Source organism: Xenopus tropicalis, chromosome 4 (genome assembly GCF_000004195.4).
Source record: "Xenopus tropicalis strain Nigerian chromosome 4, UCB_Xtro_10.0, whole genome shotgun sequence".
Taxonomy (NCBI): domain Eukaryota; kingdom Metazoa; phylum Chordata; class Amphibia; order Anura; family Pipidae; genus Xenopus; species Xenopus tropicalis.
This window is the reverse complement of record NC_030680.2, coordinates 97,614,938-97,636,288: the sequence shown is the minus strand read 5'-3', so window position 1 is coordinate 97,636,288 and position 21,351 is coordinate 97,614,938. Positions and strand designations below refer to the sequence as shown.

The 21,351-nt window shown below is 38.4% G+C and overlaps 2 protein-coding genes across 4 annotated transcripts in view; one reads left to right on the top strand and one right to left on the bottom strand.

Annotated features, from left to right (window-relative positions):
- The first annotated feature begins 483 nt into the window (after positions 1 to 483).
- Positions 484 to 9,856, top strand: fam151a (family with sequence similarity 151 member A). The gene is made up of 8 exons (XM_012961962.3): positions 484 to 762; positions 2,484 to 2,624; positions 3,720 to 3,869; positions 3,993 to 4,152; positions 4,870 to 5,097; positions 5,535 to 5,674; positions 6,373 to 6,504; positions 7,219 to 9,856. The coding sequence occupies exons 1-8, from the start codon at positions 648 to 650 to the stop codon at positions 7,881 to 7,883; spliced, it is 1,731 nt and encodes a 576-aa protein (XP_012817416.3). The 5' UTR covers positions 484 to 647; the 3' UTR covers positions 7,884 to 9,856.
- Positions 8,684 to 21,351, bottom strand: part of acot11 (acyl-CoA thioesterase 11) — a 30,353-nt gene continuing 17,685 nt past the window's right edge. For all 3 annotated transcript variants that reach the window (XM_031900961.1, XM_004914017.4, XM_002931461.5), the window contains exons 8-16: positions 18,763 to 18,882; positions 15,067 to 15,211; positions 14,698 to 14,753; positions 13,831 to 13,897; positions 13,664 to 13,747; positions 12,755 to 12,888; positions 11,856 to 11,987; positions 11,632 to 11,758; positions 8,684 to 11,015 (exon numbers count right to left, since the gene is read on the bottom strand). In XM_031900961.1, the coding sequence (XP_031756821.1) occupies positions 10,872 to 11,015; positions 11,632 to 11,758; positions 11,856 to 11,987; positions 12,755 to 12,888; positions 13,664 to 13,747; positions 13,831 to 13,897; positions 14,698 to 14,753; positions 15,067 to 15,211; positions 18,763 to 18,882 (1,009 nt within the window). In that variant the 3' untranslated portion in view covers positions 8,684 to 10,871. The remainder of the gene's footprint in view (positions 11,016 to 11,631; positions 11,759 to 11,855; positions 11,988 to 12,754; positions 12,889 to 13,663; positions 13,748 to 13,830; positions 13,898 to 14,697; positions 14,754 to 15,066; positions 15,212 to 18,762; positions 18,883 to 21,351) is intronic.

Sequence of the window (21,351 nt, the reverse complement as noted above, 5' to 3'; positions counted from 1 at the left end):
TAAAATGGCATTTATGGGAGATGACCTTCCTGTAATTCGGAGCTTTCTGGATACTGGGTTTCCGGATAATGGATCCTAGACCTGTAATCCAAAATCATAAAAAATCAAATAGGATCATCAGAGAAGTTGCTCAGAATAAGCTGTTCTAAAAGCTACAAAAAGTACATTTAAAGCTGAATTTCTACTTGTGCATTTTAGAGTGCAAAGCCTGAAAAAGCAGAGGTTTTACATATCATTACATTCTTGAATGGTATTTGAATGTGGTAGATAATGACTGGACTAGATGGCAATGCACATAGTACTGCAGGACAGAGAATTTGTAAAGTGAATGGAAATGTTTCTGCAGAAATGGTGCTGGTCAGGATGGAAGTGCTTATTTTCTCTTGTGGGATGTATGTTCTGTAATTACAGATGGCACAGAGTTATTGTCAGAGGGGGAGTGCAGACGCCTCCTGTAACATGAGATTTCTCACAAGAGCTCTGCTTGTTCTGAAAGACTCAGCTTATGGGAGTAAATCGAATGGAGGGCAGTTAAATGTTCTCTCACCTGCAGTAGAGCGTATCAGCACTGCAAGACCTTTGGAGTCTCAGTCCTGCCGGGTACTAGAGCAGAGTCAGTGTGTGCTGCTATAGCACCGTGTCTCAGGATGAAGGGCTGCTCAGTGGCTAATATCAGGACAGCGGCTGGAATTGGTCTATTTCTGGGGGTATGCATTGCCATTGCTGCCTTGTGTTTAACTCTTGGACGGACCCCTAGCAAAGGTAGGATTTGTACCCCTTACTAATTTTTAACTGAATCCCTTCTGCATCTACTAAGTAATGGGTGGGTGTTACTATTTAATATTTTGTGTTTAACTCTTGGACGGACCCCTAGCGAAGGTAGGATTTGTACCCCTTACTAATTTTTAACTGAATTCCTTCTGCATCTACTAAGTAATGGGTGGGTGTTATTATTTAATAATTATTCTTCTTGGTTTAGGAACAAAGCTCTTCCTAGTTAAAGTATAGTACCATGTTAGCCAATTGGGTATGTTCTAAAATCTTGCAATGGCTATCATCTTATTTACCCAGTAAAGGTAGCACCTTATCATGACTTCTCTATAAATTTTTGTAATCTTAAGTAAGTTAGTCTTTAACATGGGGGGGCTTAGGAATGTAAAGTATCAAACTACTTACTTGATTTACTACAGCTTCTTACACAGTTATTTCTGACCATTCTTGGAACATCTCAGGCTTGGTAGCTAAGGTGGCATAGAGCACAAGGTATTGAACACAGTGTCTGCTCACCCAGCCATTTGCCTTGTATGACTCCACCATTTTTCTTTATGAGGAGAACAGATGAAATGGAGGAAATGATAGATAATAGTATGTAAAAAGTAGTAATTAAGAGACTAAAGAAAGTGAACAGAGAAGGGGAGAGTGGGCCTAAGGTTTTTTGTGGGCCCTTGGCACCCCAGTCCGACACTGATTTATCTACTACTACAGCTGCATGAGTTGAGCACTTCATAATGGAACTGTAGAGAAGCCAGTTCCAGATTAGCATTCCATATTTTGCTTATCTAATTCTAACTCCAAAATGTTTCCCACCCACCTTCATTTTATTAGGGCAGGTAAGTGTGCAAGAGCAGAGCAAGAACAGACCTATAATATGATACAAGCAGTGAGCTTTCATGTGGCCATACAATAAACAATGACCTGATTTTAACTCTTGATGCAATGTTAACAGACAAAGGTTTTTATATAACACTTAATTCCCAAAATGCCATGCATGCTTCTTCACCGGTCTGTTAATAAGGTGGCTTCTGCTACATTGTTTCAAGAACCAGGACAAGCAATGCAGAGAATAGCAATTTATTTACAAATTACCCTAATGGCAAAATTACACAGGAGATGTAACTAGATCAACAGATGGCATCCTACAAATCAGATGTAGTTGCAAATGTTAGAAAATAATGTAAATGATAGAAATATCTGATGTGTAAAATACATTAATTCAATCTATGCCTTGGTATGTAGGGCTTAGCTTGTCATATATGGATCTGCTTTCTGTAATATAGACCCATTGCTACCCATGATTCACTAGTAGAAATGATTGTATTTTGCTAGAAGGGAAGTTGATTTCATGCTGTTTCAGAATTATGTCATTTGTGGCACAATAATACCCAATGCAGTTCATCTTTGTTTTGTATCTTCTCTTTTTAGTACGTAATTGGCAGACTATAAGGTATGCAGGACGGGGTGGGGGCAGAATAGAATGTTAAGATTAACATGTTTAGGGTCACCGACTATAACAACCAGATTAAAAATTCAAATTTAATTATATAATAGAGAGACAGAAAACAGATAACTGGAGAATATAAATATTGCAAAGTTGCAAAGTTTTTACTTATACTTATTTTTATTTTTTGTTGACCTTTATATTTATTGGGGTTCCACAAAACCATATCTAAATAGTGCTTTGTGTTGTTTGTGACTCTCTTTAGATGCCAGCCCATCATTCAGTAGTGGGGGAGATATGTTGGAATATTTGATGTACCAAGGGGAAATCAGATCAAAGGATGGGTTGTTGGCTACCTGGTACCATGCAGCTAACGGAAAGAGTGAGATGGAGGAAGCCCTAAAGAGTAAGTTCCTTTGTTATTCTCTGGGGTTGGAGCATACATATGTGCACATGTACATGCCTCTGCTATTGCACGCACAAATGTTAGACTACAGATTTTTTTGGCTACGCCCAGTTTTATTTTTTTGCCCTGCCTTTCCTAACTTGTTTTTTTTTTTGTCCTATATGCAATTTCCTTTCCTCCTGTTCTGTGCCCGTTATCTCTCATTTGTTGTTCTTGCCTACTGATGGATGCAGACCACCTGCACTCTCTCCTAATCGCTACTGCAGTATATCTTTTCCTTGCTCTCCCACTATGCACTGCAACAGTTTCTAATACATTCTGCTCTTTGTATTTATTCCTTTCCTGCTTCTTTCCTAGCCTTCTTTGTGCCTTACCCTTTCATATCTGTACTGTCTACTCTGTTCTTTCTTCTGTTTTGTTTAATTTTTATTAACCTGGCTTTCCCTCAATATATCCTGTGCCCTTTTTTCCAATCTCCCTGGCCTGTGTGCTCTTGGCTTTCTGACTAGTGAGCTGTTTGCTCTGTGCCATATTTGAATCACATTTGTGTTTTTTGACTGTATCCTTGCAAATCTCTGCTCTTGAATTTTCAGAATCTTTTGTTTTGCTACTTATTTATCCTCTTTAAGCTCTGCATTCAGAGTACCTTATGTTCTTGGTTCATTGTGCTCTAAAGCATTATTACAAAGAATTACACTTCTTTCACCACAATAAGGATATTGTACATAAACCCCCACCAAAACAGTGGCAAATGCTTAGAGATATTTGTTGTCATTTCAGTTAATTCCAGTTTTCTCTTACACTGGCTTTTGTTAAATAAGCACCTTTTTGTTGGATTCTATCAGTTATGTCAGTTACAGCACATTATGCAGTCTTTCTTTGAGAATAGCTTCAAATAAATAGAAATACTTTTACATTTCCTTGGATCTGATGTGCAACTGTCCTAAGGACAACCATCGTGTTATTCTGCTTGGAAAAAAATCAATATATTAGGATTTAGCTACACAAGGTAGGTAATTACATACAAATGAATGTTATTATTATCTTTAAAATCTGTGTAAATCACAGTTTCCTTCATGGTCCTTTTTACTGTAGGTGATATAATGATTTTAGAAGCAGATGTCAATGTGGAGGGACATTTAACTCCAAATGAAACAAACCTCCCTATTATGGCTCATCCTCCTGCTGTCTATAGTGATAACACTCTACAAAACTGGCTGAATTCTGTTCTTAAGTCAACAAAAGGTAAAATGCTTCTATATAACGTCCCTCTCCCCCCCCCCCCCCCCCCCCCTCTCTTTCTCAAAAGTCTCTCTCTTTCTCCACACAAAAGTACAAAAGTATTAATTTTTATTTAAATTTAAACAGGCATCAAGCTGGATTTCAAAAGCATCCAGGCTGTTGGCCCATCCCTTGATATACTGTTTGCAAAGTCCTCTGAGGTGAAAATAAATCGGCCAGTCTGGTTAAATGCAGACATTTTGAAAGGACCCAACGTCAACCATGAAGTTGGTGTCAATGCAAGTCAGTCAGTATCAATTTACACTCCTTAAACTCCCTGTCTGTAACCCATTATATTACATTTTATGAAGCTTGGGTAGTAATAAAGGACTAAGAGACATTTATTGATCTAAAGAGGAAAAAGCACAAAATAAAGCTAGAGTTATAAGTGTAATTGCTACAGAATTTTATCAGGGTTCCTGAAGACTATAACAAACAGGGTAATTAAAGGGCCAGCGTTCATCAACTATTTGTCAACTGAAAATTCTCTAGTGCACATTTTGAGGCTTCAATGTCTGATAGGAGGTGGCACCTATAGGAGGTCAATTCAACCGGGTTGGTGGCCATGGATTTCTTACTTGCAGCTGGAGTCCAGTGTGCCATAGTCCTTAATGTCATATGACATAAAAGCACTTAATGTAGAGCGGCCACTGAGAGACTGGCTTCCAAGAATGATCCAATGATCTGCAGATCTTGATATGTGAATAGGACTTTGAATCTGGTTTGTTATTCCACTCACAGGTATTATCATGTCCCATGTGCCCTTAGAGTATCTTGTTAGAAACAAGAAGAGGGTGTTGGTACAATATCACACGTTTACCATGAGAGGAAGAGTTTTACCTCTGAACTCTAAAGTACTGAATAGGCATCTATCCCAGATCATTTTCCTTTTGTTTAGCAGGACAATAGCTGTAATGCTTTTTTAGGAATTCCACAAATAACCATTTTAAATGCTTTATTGCAGGTTTCTGAATTTAGTGCAAACCAAGTTTCCAGATGTCACAATATCGCCTGGTTGGGTCACACTGTATCTGCCACCCCTTATTTCTAACAGAACTTATACCAGAGAAATGATCCAACAGATGTACAACCTGGTGAGGGACCTGCCCCAAAAGATTACCTTCCCAGCTCGGGCAGTGTTGACCCGCTCAGCATGGCCTCACTTCTACTGGCTCCTGCAGCAGTCTGACCGGTAATTCAGCACTGGGGGATACTATGTATATACATATATATATATTTAACGTAAGATTCTACATTCCAGCTAGCAGGTTCCCTTTTGCATGTTCATGCAACTGCAGCCTTCAATTCTTGACTAACAGCACAGTAAAGGATCTCTTATATTGGCCATCCATCTCTAGGCTTATGGACTGGCAGTGACCATTTTCTATATATATTATTATAATATTTTATATATTTACAGCCCCTCAGTCTGGTTTACTTTTGCATTGTACCATCATTTTAGGGGGAAAATATAAGGGTATAAGAGCTATGTATCTTACTCAATTAAATTAAGTTGTGTAACGGTGATATACTTCACTGGGCACCTGAGCTCATTGTAGAAGTGCACTCTCAAAATGAAAAGAAATTACATGATCAGGCATTAAATGTACTTTTCCTTCTGGCATGCAGATACAGCATTACTCTATGGCAAGGCCAATCAGATCCACTCACTCTGGAAGACCTTTTGTTTATCCGGGACAGCAGCAATCCCCAGGAGATTTATTATGATATTTTTGAGCCACTGTTAACAGAGTTCAAGCAAGTAGCATGTAAGTGTCAGCAGGTGCAAAGGAGCTCGGGTTAATAAGTGTTTTATTTCTGTGCAGTGTCCTTGTAGCAACTGTAACATCATTCTTCCTCTGCCTGCATTCCATGTAGGTTCTACATTACACTTGCAATGGATCAGGGGAAAATCCCCACAATATTGTTTCAATAAAATAAGCATGAAAAAGAGTGAGTTTCTATGTGCAAAAACCAACACTGTAATATATATATATATATAAAATCAGCATTATGCAAGCAATTGAATCCTTACAATAGTAGCACACCAATGCAAGGCATGGAAAATGCATCAATTCATGGCAACTAAAAGACCCACTTTGTAACATACAATAATTATTACAACTATTACAAATACATTATGCCTGCTTGACTACACAAAGCGACACAAGCATTTCCTTAGTTGCTAGTGAGCCAGTTTAATTCTCCTTGTATACTTGGGGCCTCTGTACAGCATTTTGTAACTGGCCCCATGATAAACTGCCATTGTAATGGTTTACACCAGCTAAGTTTTCTTTGTTTTTTTTTTCTGCTGGCATAACTTGTTGATAAATAACATCTCATAGAAATGGTATTATAAAATCTTTAGAGTTGCCACCATCTCAACCATGCCTCATAAATCTACATGCAAGTATATTGGGTAACCCAAATATACTGACTACTGTCTCTCTTTCTTTGTGTAACTTAGTGAATCCAAACAGAAACCGTCTATTTTACCCCGGGGGAAGCATACAGCTCTATTTTCAGCCTGAAGATTCTGATGGGCTTCTGGTTAATTGGTATGAAGCAGATATCTCATTTAAAAGGGAATTTTTCAGCAGTAAGTATTGACATGGGAAGTAATGTGCCAGACCCCTTAAACAGTCATTCAACCCATGTCCCCTTGTTTCTTGTTGAAGAGATTCTGGGACATGAAGTTTCACTGCTTTCCAAACAATCTGTACACTACTCGATATGAAAAACAGATGGGCTTTAAATCCCAGAATCCATCACTTCAGCATGGAACAAGGGGACAGAGGGGTTGCATTACAATTAGTAATGCAACTAATTAGTCTTTAGCTAAAATGCAGTTATCCCTGTTGTGTCTGCAACTGCTTCTGGAAGAAAATTCCAAAATTCTTATAGTGAGGCAAAAAAATATTGTTTCTTAAGGATTTCCCTTGTGTCCTCTAGAAAGATCAACTCATGGATAGGCATGAGCTATATTGCATTTACCAATTATTTAGCAGCAGTAGGTGTGGCAGAATAAGGTTTCATTTGCTTACTCCCTGTTCTCTTGTCCAATGCACAGAAATTCAGTACCAATATAAAGAAGATGGAGAAAGCAGGAATGCAGTACTATGCTGCGAGATTCCACTACCATCAAGTACCTTACTGCTTCCTCCGTCTTCGTTATATTGGCAATGGCTCCTTCATTAATAGTGATGATCTCCCCCTCAAGCGCTTGTTCACCAAGGTAAAGAATCCCCATTTATCCAGCACTTTAATGATTTTGTTGAACTAGACATATACATAGTACTTTTTTCCTTTTCAGACAACTCTGGAATGATTACCCTTAATATCAGAGTGCAAGATTCCAGCTCTTCCCCACAAGTGGCCTTCCCCAAATCACCAACCCAATTCCCACTGGAAAATTACATGAATGTCATATTGGCCAGTCCCAATCCATGGGGAGTCTTCCTTAAAATAGAGGATCAAGATGCTCTGAACAAAACACTCAAGGTTCTGAGTAAGATTTATGACCGTAAAGGACTGAATGTTCCTGTGTGGATAAGCATGGAAGTGTCTTATGGAAAGTTCAGCATGGAAGGATACATTCAGGGAAAAGACTTTCTGAACACTATTAATGATATATTTCCATATGTTACAATTGCCCCGAGCTGGCCTGTGCCAGTGCTGGGTTTGGGATATACCGAGCTGCTGGTACAAGACATGCTCATGCTTTGTGAGGGACTCTGGCAGGAAGTTTCCTTCCAGCTAAATGCTGTAGCCTTGGGAAAAGAATCGCTGAGTGCAGTGAAACTCCTGCAGGCTTCTCCTATGTACTCACTCACCATAGAACACAACTCAGAACAAGGGATTTTCCATGATGGGTATCCAGGACTTATGGCCATAAGATCGCAAGCAGAAGATAGAATTTATTACAGATTACAGCAAGATTATCGAAACATGTTCTTGGCAAGTATTTTTACTTCATAAAGTTACCAGAGTATGACTTTACACAGGTAGGGGATCTGTTATCTGAAATGCTTAGGGCCTGGGGCTTTTTGGATATTTGGATCACTGTATCTTAAGGCTACAAAAAAAAACAAAAAACACATCTGAAAAACCCAATAGGAATGTTTTGCCACAAATGTGTATTTATGCAGCTTAGTTACCATTAAGTACCAGGTACTGTTTTATAATTACAGAGGAAATGGAAATCATTAAAATAAGAAAAAAAGAATTGTTTGTTGTTTTTAACACATTTCAATATATTTCCAGTGGTTTATCAGTAATCTTGTCACTTAAAAGTCCAATAAGCACTAAATGTTCCAACAAAAAAACAACAGAACAGTACTGGCTGTCATAAAACTGTGGCTGTAAGATGCCACAGACAGTCACTATTTAGTGGGGTGGTGGGGGGCTGTTTGTGCCTCTGTGTATTTGAAACAGCGGGGCCTATTTTGCATCCCAGTCCGGACCAGTTCCTGTCAGGAAAGTTTTAATGAAACTGACTTTTTTTTAAAGTAACCCCAAAAAATGAAAGTGTATAAAGGTAATTACAATATAAGGTACTGTTCCACCAGGTGCAGGGGGTTGTGTGTGTCTACATACATAAAATTCCCTATATATTACTATATATTATACTCTACATGTAGTAGTGTGCTACTATAAAGGGTCTACTTCTACTCATGGTACCTCCAGTGGTGCCATAAAAAGAATGGCAGTGCTTTCAGCCAAGCTTTTTAACAGCAATAGTTTTTTTTAACATTATTAAATAAAGAGCACAACATATATCAAATGCCCATCAACCATTTATTTCAATCCCATTAACCATTCATACTGTATGAAGCAGGATCTAATATGCACACCAGTAAAATATATCATGTCATGTTTTACTATCTATACATTTATTTCTATTCTGTTTGCTATTGGGTCTTTTAATCAGTTGTCTAAAAAAAAGCTCACTAGTGTAAAAAAGCATAATGTTCACAAATGCAGGGAACATTACATGTAACATTTTTATTTCCTGGTATTAACTGTGGTGAATTTACCAACACTGGGTAGATTTCCCCAGAAATTAGCTTTGATCTGTCTCTGGTCTGTGATTGGCTGCTATGGTTTACTGCACTGGGACAATTTGCTGAGTGTGATATAGCAGCCAGCTCAGAGGACTGTGGGTGTGTTATGCCGGTAGTGTTAGACTGAATATTATATACACACACAAGTTTTGAAACCGCATCCAGTCCAGCTGGGTGTGAAGGGAAGAACACTAGAAACCTGTGATTGCATTAAATGAAAGCAATATGTAACCAGCAAGGTTAAAGACTGTCAACCCAGCAGCTAAATGCAAGACAGCCTATAAGTCTGTAATGTGAGAAATCTTTGTGCAGAGAAGTGGGGTTTATTTCCCAATAAGAAGGTAAGTTTTACATTAAGGGTTGGTTTGAGGGTAGGACACAGAGAGTATTTGCCCTGGGACACTACAATCAAAGGTTATCAGAGTTTAATTTCAACAGCAGCTGAAAGATTGCAGGTTGGACATCCCTTATTTATGTGATTCCCCTTTTCTGGGCAGGGGGTGCTACCTTCAGCCCTGTTTACAATTGTAATTTTCTGGAAGCACACAATTTTCAATTAAAAGCATAATTTCCACAGGTTTTCAGCATCATGGCGGCCATTTTGAAAAACAATCCATTTAGACAAGGAAAAACCTGATTCTGTAGATTATTTTAAATAAAAGTTTTTTAACATTGGTTTCATTAACATTTCATGGACCAGGGATAATATTGTTGCCTCTGGTTGGAACATTTAAGTGTGCAACTGGTTACCTGAACTCCAGAGTGCTTACTCAGCTTATTGCTGCAGCCTTGAATGCCAGCATGTATTAGGTGCTTGTATATCATAAAACCAAGGCTGTATTGTCGGAGTCGAGGAGTCGGAGGCAATTTTGGGTACCTGGAGTTGGAGTCGGCAAAAAATGAACCGACTCCAACTCCTACTAAATTTAAATGGGAATAAAAAAAAAAATAATAGAGCAAGTTTAAATGTCCCAATTCACAAACAGTGATAATAAATTACTTCTCTGCTATAAGAATAAAGCCCAATGCACGCAGTGCATAAACGAACACGTTGAGTGACCATGAAGTATGCTTTTCATTGACTGTATGAATGTATAAAATACATTAGCATATTAAAAACAGAGGAGTCGGAGAGTCGGAAGTATCAGAAACTGAGGAGTCGGGAGAATTTATCTACCAACTCCACAGCCCTGCATAAAACCACTGCTGTAGCCACACAATCAATCACCAACAGTAACTATTATTGTTACTTATCTTATCACTTATAATCTATTAAAAAGTGTTTGCCCAAGAAAGCATAACCTTCCTTTAGTTGTAGTGTCTCCCTAAAGAAATGGAATTAGCCAAGCAAAATCTGCCCTTTTGCTCTTGTTCCATTCCCAACATGAAATAATGTAGTTATCAATCCATGTACCATATTTGTTCAGAAAGGCAAAATGGAGGAAAGCATGGTCTTGTTCTAAATTATTCTTGTTCCTAATGCCCGCCAAGTCACAATTTCTTAATGAATGTGTCTGAATGATGTCAGTACCAGCCTGCCATCAGAAAGTTACACCACAGCACTGGCAAACTAAACAGCTGGGATATTCAATGTATCGGAAGCCACATCCTGGTTATTTGATCTGCTGTTTCAACACGAGGCAATATCATTTAGAGGTACTCAGACTGCCTCTAATGCTAATTACAGTTCCTTCCACCAGTCAGTAAAACATATAAGGATGAAATTCATTTCCAAAAGTTCCACATCAGGAACAGAAAGTGCTGTGTGTGCTAGCATCAGGGGCTATGTACTATGTGTATGTTACTGTACAACCTGATTATACCTAAAATAAAAACAGTTGGGAGCCCTGGTGAATTATTGCAGCTTTGTGCCCCTTAAGCAGCATGCCTTAGCCCAGACAGGTCAGACACTGGTCTTGCCCCTTGTGTTCTCAAATAGGAACCGCTCACATGATTGGAACGAAATGTAGAAATCTGATGAGAGGCCAGCGATATTGGTTGTAATGTATTCCACAATTCCAGGAGTAAACTGATTGTAGTAGGAAATCTGAAAAACAATATATGAAAAAACAGTAAGTGCAAGTAGTAAGCATTCACATTCTTTTCATGCTTTCAATTTCAAGTACCATCCTTGAAATGGATGCTTGCATAGTACTGCTCATAATTCAAACAATAGTTTTCAGTGGAATATAGCCACACCCTTTGATACTGCTCATAACTCATATCCTATTTATTTTGGTAATAAGTAGCTAATTAACTTAAGAAGTAGGCTAGACATGCTGCAAACATTATATTTCGTGGTTCTACACCAGCCCAAGGCAACCACAGCCCTTTAGCAGGGAAGATCTGTGCCCCCAAAGATGCCCCAGTAGCTCTCCATCTTCTTTTCTGCTGATTCCCTGCACATGCTCTGTGCTGCTGTCAGTTACTGAGTTTAGGGACTGGCTGTGTACTGCACATATAGAATATAAATGTCACAATATAAAGCTGATTAGTATGGAAAATATATTTATTCATCGCCCCAAATACACATGAACTGAAGATGGTATTTTTCATACCAGAAAATCCTAGAATCATGGGTAACTATATACCCATGTCTTTATAAGCAGCAATACTTGAAACCTGACTTACAGAATAAAATGGACATCACCTTAACCTCCTACCTTTGTCATATTTTCTTTCTCGGGCCAGACACAAAATCCAGCGCAGAGCGTCTCCCCTCGTGTATACTCTTTGCATGGAGGATAAGCAGGGAGGGTAACTGACCGAAAGGCTACAACATAAGGGTCCCTGAAAAGAGGCAAGGCACTAGCATTTTCTTAACACTGTGATACTATATAAATTGTATATATACATATAAACTCATCAGTTCAGTCTGGTGACTCACCCAACATCACAAGGCTGCCTTCTAGATGCCAAAATAATAAAATCCTGCAAACGCTTTTGAGAGGAACGCATTGTGCTAATCACATGGTAAATGGCATCATCAGCATTAACCTGCTGCAGCAGTTGACATTCCCTGGAAAACAAGTATAGGACACTTCGTTTATTTGCTGCAGGTTTACTTCTTCAGTAGGTCAGAACTTAATCTTACTTATAGAACCCCAATTTTACTTTATTTAGGGGGCCATGAACAAAATGCGCACAAATGTACAAAATGTAAAATCATGTTCTATTGTAGTTACATAACCACATGATAGAGTAGATTGACCATAGAAATGCCCATCAAACCCAGACTTTAGCAAGTAAACCGTGCCTAACTTCTAACTGATCCAAAGGTGAGCAGTAAAAATCTAAAACTGACCTTAGCCTGAGGGAGAGAAAATTCATTACTCCCTTGGATCAGCTTTATAATGCAAGGACAATGAGGCATGGTGTTATCTGGTGCCTGCATTTTGTTGTGGCTACAAAATACTCTGCCATAGACAATACTGAGAACTGCCTCGTCTAATAGATTCAAATTGCATAATCACTCAAAAATGCATACAAAGGCATGTAATCATTGCATTACAGGACTAGAGTGTTTTATCACAGCCAAGTCTCTGTATTGTCTATGGCAGGGTATTTTCTACCATTTTGTAGCTGTGATAAAACACTGTACCAAATATCACTGTGTTTCTGACATTGCTCTTGACTTCAGACTTTCAGTGACCTATTATTTTTTCATTTGCTAAAAGGCATCCATTCCTTTTTAAGAAAGTATGCAATGTATCTCAGTACAATTGGGTATTCCAAAGTCTCATTATTAAAAAAATCTTATTCTTCTAGACATTTTTTACAACTCACTGATAGGTGGAATCCCACTGGTTTCTACGGCTTAAGTCCGAGAGTAGTTCAAACGCTTCTCTGGCATCTATAGAAACTCTCATTTCAACCCTGAAGGACAAATAACCATCTTCCTCCAATGTGTACAGATGGACCTGTCAACAAACCAGGTTAAAGTTTTCACAAGTCACTCCTAACCTTTTACTATTATTGTTCTTAAACTACAAATAATGACTTTACAGTTTTTAGTGCAGGCTTAATACAAAGCCTTTGGGAACTGTTTGGAGTTGAGGGAAAAAAAGATGGTCTTTTATTATTATTACTACACATATATATGCACCAACATATTTTGCTCTTGGCCTGTTCTTAGCTATGACAGACAGGCACTTCACAAACACACTAACACAAAGCTGCATGTTGGTATGTATGGTTTAAATTAGGGATGCACCGAATCCCAGATTCTCTTTGGGATTCGGCCAAATCCCGGCGTTTTTTTTTTAATGATTCGGTTTCGGACAGGTCTGCTGTCCCGGCTGAACCAAACCTAATTAGCATAAATTAGCGCGCAGCAATTTTTAACCCCTTCCGATCCTAATCAGCATATGCTAATAAGGATTCGGTCGAATCCTGCTGGGTGGGTTTGGAGGTTTGGCCGAACCAAAAAAAGTGGGTTCAGTGCATCCATAGTATAAATGTACAAAAAGAAATAGTTTTTTTTTTAAGGGTTCAGCAAAAAAAAAAAAAATAATACTATACTATTCAGTGTATACTGCTTTTTCATTTTTATTTTAGATGGTAACCTTACTGTGTGGCTTCAAAAACTGATATGTAAAATTCTTGGAGTTTGTAAAGAAATGACCACATACGCTATGGTGGGTAACTATTGCACAATATTGCTAATTCTGCGTTAGGGAGAATATAATAAATTACCGTGTTAATTTCAGATGCTAACACCCAATCAGCTCTGGACACCAGCATTTTCAAGGCAGAAACATTGTTGTAACTGAGATATATCTGTAAGAAATGAGTAAATGCTGTTACCTGCTGCTAATAAAATACATTACCAGGTCCAGGACCCTACTGTGGTACAAACATACCTGGTTACTTGGATCCCATGGAACAGACAGTGGGACTTCTGATTGCTTGCAGGAGGTTACATATTTTCTTTTACAATAAAAAAGGATGGAGTAAATTAATATTATATTGCATATTCATTATTTCAAGTCTCAAAGGGCAGCATAGAATTTTGTTGAGTGCAGCTCTAATGCTTTCTGTAGCTCTACAGTTTCTTCTACACATTTTTGAGCTACTCATAGTGAACAGAACAAAAGCAGCACCCAGAGACAGACAGAGGGGGTGCTCTGGTGCATGTATAGGCGGCTTGCATTTAGCCTTTTATTAAAACTATAATAAGTCACAAGATCATTAGTAGCTATCAGATAATACATGGATCAATAGAAACACAACAGTTATATCTATATATTAAAATGTTCATCTAAAGACTAAAGGTGGCCATACACGTGGCGATCTAACGATGTTTCGTACGACCATCGGTCGAACGAAACATCGTAAGATCCGCCACACACCATTCAGGGCTGAATCGGCAGGTAAGGAGGTAAAACAATAGGATTTCTACCTCCTTCTGCCGATTCAGATCTGAAGGGAGAATTTTGGTCAGGCGCCTTCTATGGCGCCCGATCAAAATTTTCCAACTGGTCCGATCGGTGAGTCGTCCGATATCAGCAGGTTCCTGCGATATCGGTCGACTCGCCGACATACCATACACGCACCGATTATCGTACGAAACGAGGTTTCGTACGATAATATCGGTGTGTATATGGCCACCTTTACACATGATGCAAAACTTGCAGATGCAGAATTTAATTTAATCAATGGCAGATGAAGACTACAGATACTCAAGACTAAGAAGTGTACATCATTTACATGCAAATTCAAATGCTCACCGGTCCAGTCTGATCTTTCTGCGAGCAAGTGCTTCCCTGTACCTTCTTTGTCCATCCTGAGAAAAAGAATAATTATTTAGCAGTACGAGGCATCAAACTAATTCTGAATACATACTTACAAATACTTCTCACATTCTGAGTAGATATGTGGCTACTGAAAGATCTTAAGAAGAGGGAGTTTTTGCTGGCCAGTGTTCAAATTTTTCCAGCCTCTCCCTGCCCTTGGTAAGGACCGACCAGCCCTATAAATGGGCCTGTTTACTACAAGCGCACTGGCCTGAAGCATTCTTTGCAACTGTAACATTTTAGCAGTGTTTGTGTGAATGTGTCCATTTCTACAAACAAAGCTGTATAGTAAAGCTTACCCACCCCTTCATCTGGTTTAATGCGAGGTAAAACACATGGGTGATTTTTTTCATCTAGAACCATGAAGGTCATAAATGCACTGTTGATGTGTCTCCTAGGCACATTCATTTCATGGCAGAATGCCTCTGCGCAGACCCCAACCTCCATACTGCAAGACAGGGAGAAAAAGCAACGCCCTTGTCAGCCTTGTGTGGTGCATAATTCCCATTTTTTTTTTTTATTATTTTATGTAGGTACTTATTGTATGTCATCAGCAAATAATGAAACAGCAAAGGAATATACATTATTAAGCAGAAAAGAAGATGTAAAAATGACAGTGATGACATGTTAGGTAGGACATTAGAGTGTTTATTATTTACATCAATAGAGGAACTTAAAATCTAAGGAGCCTACAATACACAAACACACTTCTCATATCATCATGGAAGTATTTCTATTTAATTTTATTTCCTGGTATTTATATATCACAACACCCGCTTCACAGAGATTATACATCATTCACATCAGTGCCTTCCCCAGTGGAATTTACAGAAGGTCCCAAATTTAGGAACATGTCGCCCAAACTGCACTGAAACTTTGCTCACATACCGAGCAGTGGGGACAGGACAAGCAGAAAACTTCAGCATGTCCTGTCCCCAGTGCTCCGTAAGTGAGCTAAATGGAAGTGCATGCAAGCGCGCCGGGGGGAAAATGGGGGTGGCCTCGGGGCGCCATGATTACGAATCTGGCATTGACTATATACAGCTATTACACTGGATAAATATGCATATACCAAATGTAACCATATTGATTAGTCTGCTTTAGCTTTTCTTCATATTTACTCAGCCACCATATGAAAAACTTGCTTTAGTTCCATTTCAGTATTGCTTTGCCTAACCAAGTCTGTACTGGGATTCATAATAGGTCCCTTCAAGTACACAGAACCCCAAACAGCCCCCCAAATATTGACTGTCTGTGGCACATTACAGACATGCCCTCTGCCATTTGCCAGAATATACAGATGGTCAGCCCGGGCTTGTACTTGACTAATATATATTATGTATGTTGACTATCCCATCTAAAATCCCCTCTGTACTGCTGAACCTACTTGAAAATCTTTTTATATTGATCATCTTTCCACAGATTCTCTGCGCACTAATATGGAATTATATCCATATGGATGAACTTGCTCGAGAGTGTCTCCATAAAGTCTAGTTTTCTTGAGAATCATTCAGGGTAGATTAGCCTAAGACTCCTCCTATTTGGCTACACTTCCCATGTATAGTTTCTAACCAATCAGCTACAATCATACTAACCAGATGTCTAACTAAAGGGCTGACTGATTACCATGGAAGTGAATCCCCTCCTGTTACAGGCTGGCTGATGACTGCATGCATGCATGTGTTGATGGGAGCAACAACTTTATTTGATCTGAAGTTCATCTAGTTTGATTAGACATAACTGAAATAGATGGACTGATTCAAATGTGTGGGCAGTTTCATGCAGATGAGATTTTCACATTCCCTCCCAAAGCATTTGTTGTTGAATTTCAAAACAAAATGCAACACAGTAAAATTTTGAAAGAGGGCAAAGTGCCTAAGTATATAGCACACCAGTGAGTGCTAACAACTACAGCAATAAATACATAAATGTATTCTTTTCAAGGCTAATGTATTAAAAAGTGACTTTGGACTACATATCAGTATTTTGAACCCTGAGAGGCACTCAACATCTTACCTTGCCGCATCTGCTTGGATTAAAGGAAAAAAATTCACGCCCTATACCATTACAGAAGTTAGTTCACACAGAATCATGTTACCTACTTGTTACCTACGCTTATCTACTTGAGGCTTATCAGCAGAAAGTGCAATATGAAAACAGTTAAAGTAGCCCTAATACTAACCTCCTATGAAGGAGGTTTATGCTTAAAACTAAGAGGAATTGTTTTTATATACAATGGTCATTCCTTAATCTCTTGTTCCTGGGAATCAGTGGCTGAACACCTAGCCTACACAGGCTAAAGCCAAACCAGGAATAAATAAATTGCATTATGTAGCTCAGCTCTGATTGTATTGGGTACTGCAAATTTTTTCTTATATTTAAAGGCAAAAGAAACCATAATAATTACATTTATCTTAATGTCCCCATATATAATTATATGTTATATCTGCATGTGTAACTATTAGTATAAGCGGCTACACCTTTTGCCATAAGAAGACAGTTGACGTACATTTCAGTACAAAAGTAACCTCTCTCTTTATCTGCTAGACCTGCCGTTATATTGTTGTTCATGTAGAATGCATCAATCAAGATAAGAAATATGTCAGGTCCTCCTCACAGAGGACCTTTATACTGAGATATGCAGAGGAGGAGTATGCTGTCAACATAAGTTGACATTTAATTTTTTTATGCATTATTTATGGGGGGAATACATGAATGACAAAAATAACTGGAGGTTTACAAATTGTGTATAATTCTGATTGTCCTTGCACCGCCAACTTAAACTTTTCAATTTCCTATGTCAGTGGCCAAGGGAAAGCAATTAGTACTAAAAACAATGAATGTCATAATGTTTAAACAGCCTACGCGCCTTTGACAAAGTCAAACATGTGCCAGGGGCCTTTATTTATTTTTTTTTTCTTGTGCTTCCCCTAAGGGCTCTGGCACACGGGGAGATTAGTCGCCCGCGACAAGGGAGATTTGTCGCAGGCAACTAATCTCCCCGTGTGCCAGAGCCCTTACTTCATGGAGAAATTAAAGTAAACAAGAAGCATCACATAAATCACAACATCACAAGAAACGAACATATCTAGAAATGTTTCAGGGCTGGGGATTTACAATCTGACTCCAGGCCAAGTCATAGTCTTTATATACTTCAAGTGCAGAGAACTGGCGCCAAACCCTGTGCTATCCTACAGATCTTATTTGGAATCAAGTACAAGGTACTGTTGTACTATTAAAGCAAAAAAGGAAATAATTTTTAGAAACTTGAATTATTTCATTAAAATTAAGACATCATTTGTATAACGAGTTTCCCATACACGTACTATCAATGATACAAATAACAGCAAAATGGATACTCAATAAGAAACTCTGTAAACAGACAGGTTTGAAAACATGATTAGCTGAACTATTACAACAAAAAACGAAACTCATATACGGAAATAATAAACATGATATTTTAACCACAATCAATGCAGATTAAGCCAAGGGCAGATTATCTAAAACTGCGCTGTCCTTAGGCCAGCTGCAGCCATCCATGGAATTCTTATGGTCTCCAAAATTTCTTTGTATGGTATCTCTAATTTTTGTACAATATATGGCTCCAAAATATTTTGCAAATTAAATATCTGTAGAAGGCAAGTGATCGAAAGTTATATCTGGCTGCTAATGAAAAAAGGCAAATGGCTGTCAGGACCAAATAGTATGCAGAGTATCAAGGAAAGTGAGCATATGCAGCAATCATAAGGCTAATGTCACACGGTTTTTTTTTTAACAAGGTAATCAAAGTAGCATGCAATGCAAACATTGGCATAAAATCTGTGTACACAGTACCTGTTTTTTTTGTAAATCTTAAATTATCCAGAAAAGAAGTAGTTTCAGGAATGTGGATAAAGCATTCTATATTTTCACTTAAACATGGATCTTTTTCATTTTACATACTTACTGGGTCTTTAAAATATATCTTCAGACCTGACTTAATTTCAAAGGTGATCTTACCTGTCTTTGAAGGTATTGTTCACAATGGCCTTTAAAATGAGCCTGTCACCAACCTGAGAAGGCCCCCGGAAGTGGAACATCTCAATAACCTTGAGAGTAGGATGGGTGTGACAGAGACGGCTGTTAGAACAGAAGAAAGACTTGATATTGAGAAGGTCTGGTGGATGATGGAAGATATACATCACCTCAAAAATGTCAGTCTTTAACCAGCAGAACCCTTCATTCAAATGGTTACCCCAAGCATAATATCCAGCTGGCAATAATGTGCTTGTGATGACTATACCTCTATGAAAGGCTATTAACCTGTATCAAGTGAAGCAGAGATGGTTCACATTTCATATCTCAGTCATATTTTATGTTTTGTGATATAGGCAATAGATGTTTTTAGAATAATGTTTCAGAGATTCAACGTTTATACATTATTAGTGTAATAACTGAAACATTGTTATGATTATTTAACAATAAAACAAGTAAACTATAGACTTACAAGGTGCTTAGTGATACCATCAGTTATAACCAGTGCTTAGTAATGACACTCAAGTCACATGATTCAATGACATGTTTGCTAAAGAATACTGTCCCTCCTACTATAAGATATAACAGGGATAAGCATGAGAAAGAGATACTGTCATCAGAATACATAGTTTTTACTTTTGCACAAAAACAATGTTTAATATACTGCAAGACAGCGTTGGGAATACTTTACCACTGCAAATCTAATTTGTCCTCTCCATTTTTTAGTACTCATTGGATATTTTTATATTTTCATTCTGAAAACACAAGTCCTATTTTGCTTCATGGTAAAGATTCTATATACAGTGGTGTGAAAAACTATTTGCCCCCTTCCTGATTTCTTATTCTTTTGCATGTTTGTCACACTTAAATGTTTCTGCTCATCAAAAACCGTTAACTATTAGTCAAAGATAACACAAGTAAACACAAAATGCAGTTTTTAAATGAGGGTTTTTATTATTTAGGGAGAAAAAAAATCCAAACCTACATGGCCCTGTGTGAAAAAGTAATTGCCCCCTGAACCTAATAACTGGTTGGGCCACCCTTAGCAGCAATAACTGCAATCAAGCGTTTGCGATAACTTGCCACGAGTCTTTTACAGCGCTCTGGAGGAATTTTGGCCCACTCATCTTTGCAGAATTGTTGTAATTCAGATTTATTTGAGGGTTTTCTAGCATGAACCGCCTTTTTAAGGTCATGCCACAACATCTCAATAGGATTCAGGTCAGGACTTTGACTAGGCCACTCCAAAGTCTTCATTTTGTTTTTCTTCAGCCATTCAGAGGTGGATTTGCTGGTGTGTTTTGGGTCATTGTCCTGCTGCAGCACCCAAGATCGCTTCAGCTTGAGTTGACGAACAGATGGCCGGACATTCTCCTTCAGGATTTTTTGGTAGACAGTAGAATTCATGGTTCCATCTATCACAGCAAGCCTTTCAGGTCCTGAAGCAGCAAAACAACCCCAGACCATCACACTACCACCACCATATTTTACTGTTGGTATGATGTTCTTTTTCTGAAATGCTGTGTTACTTTTACGCCAGATGTAACGGGACACGCACCTTCCAAAAAGTTCAACTTTTGTCTCGTCGGTCCACAAGGTATTTTCCCAAAAGTCTTGGCAATCATTGAGATGTTTTTTAGCAAAATTGAGACGAGCCATAATGTTCTTTTTGCTTAAAAGTGGTTTGCGCCTTGGAAATCTGCCATGCAGGCCGTTTTTGCCCAGTCTCTTTCTAATGGTGGAGTCGTGAACACTGACCTTAATTGAGGCAAGTGAGGCCTGCAGTTCTTTAGATGTTGTCCTGGGGTCTTTTGTGGCCTCTCGGATGAGTTGTCTCTGCGCTCTTGGGGTAATTTTGGTCGGCCGGCCACTCCTGGGAAGGTTCACCACTGTTCCATGTTTTTGCCATTTGTGGATAATGGCTCTCACTGTGGTTCGCTGGAGTCCCAAAGCTTTAGAAATGGCTTTATAACCTTTACCAGACTGATAGATCTCAATTACTTTTGTTCTCATTTGTTCCTGAATTTCTTTGGATCTTGGCATGATGTCTAGCTTTTGAGGTGCTTTTGGTCTACTTCTCTGTGTCAGGTAGCTCCTATTTAAGTGATTTCTTGATTGAAACAGGTGTGGCAGTAATCAGGCCTGGGGGTGACTACAGAAATTGATATTGAAATTGAAAATTGAAATTGATAAACCACAGTTAAGTTATTTTTTAACAAGGGGGGCAATCACTTTTTCACACAGGGCCATGTAGATTTGGAGTTTTTTTTCTCCCTTAATAACGTAAACCTTCATTTAAAAACTGCATTTTGTGTTCAATTATGTTATCTTTGACTAATAGTTAACGGTTTTTGATGAGCAGAAACATTTTGTGTGACAAACATGCAAAAGAATAAGAAATCAGGAAGGGGGCAAATAGTTTTTCACACCACTGTATACTGTCAGAATCAAAACCACTGTCTCAAAACATAGATCAATGTCACTGTGTCTAAATAGTTGCTTGGTAGTGGTACACTAATTTAACAATAAAAGTAAAAAAGGAAGGTATGCTAGGCTGACCCAAATTAAACAAAT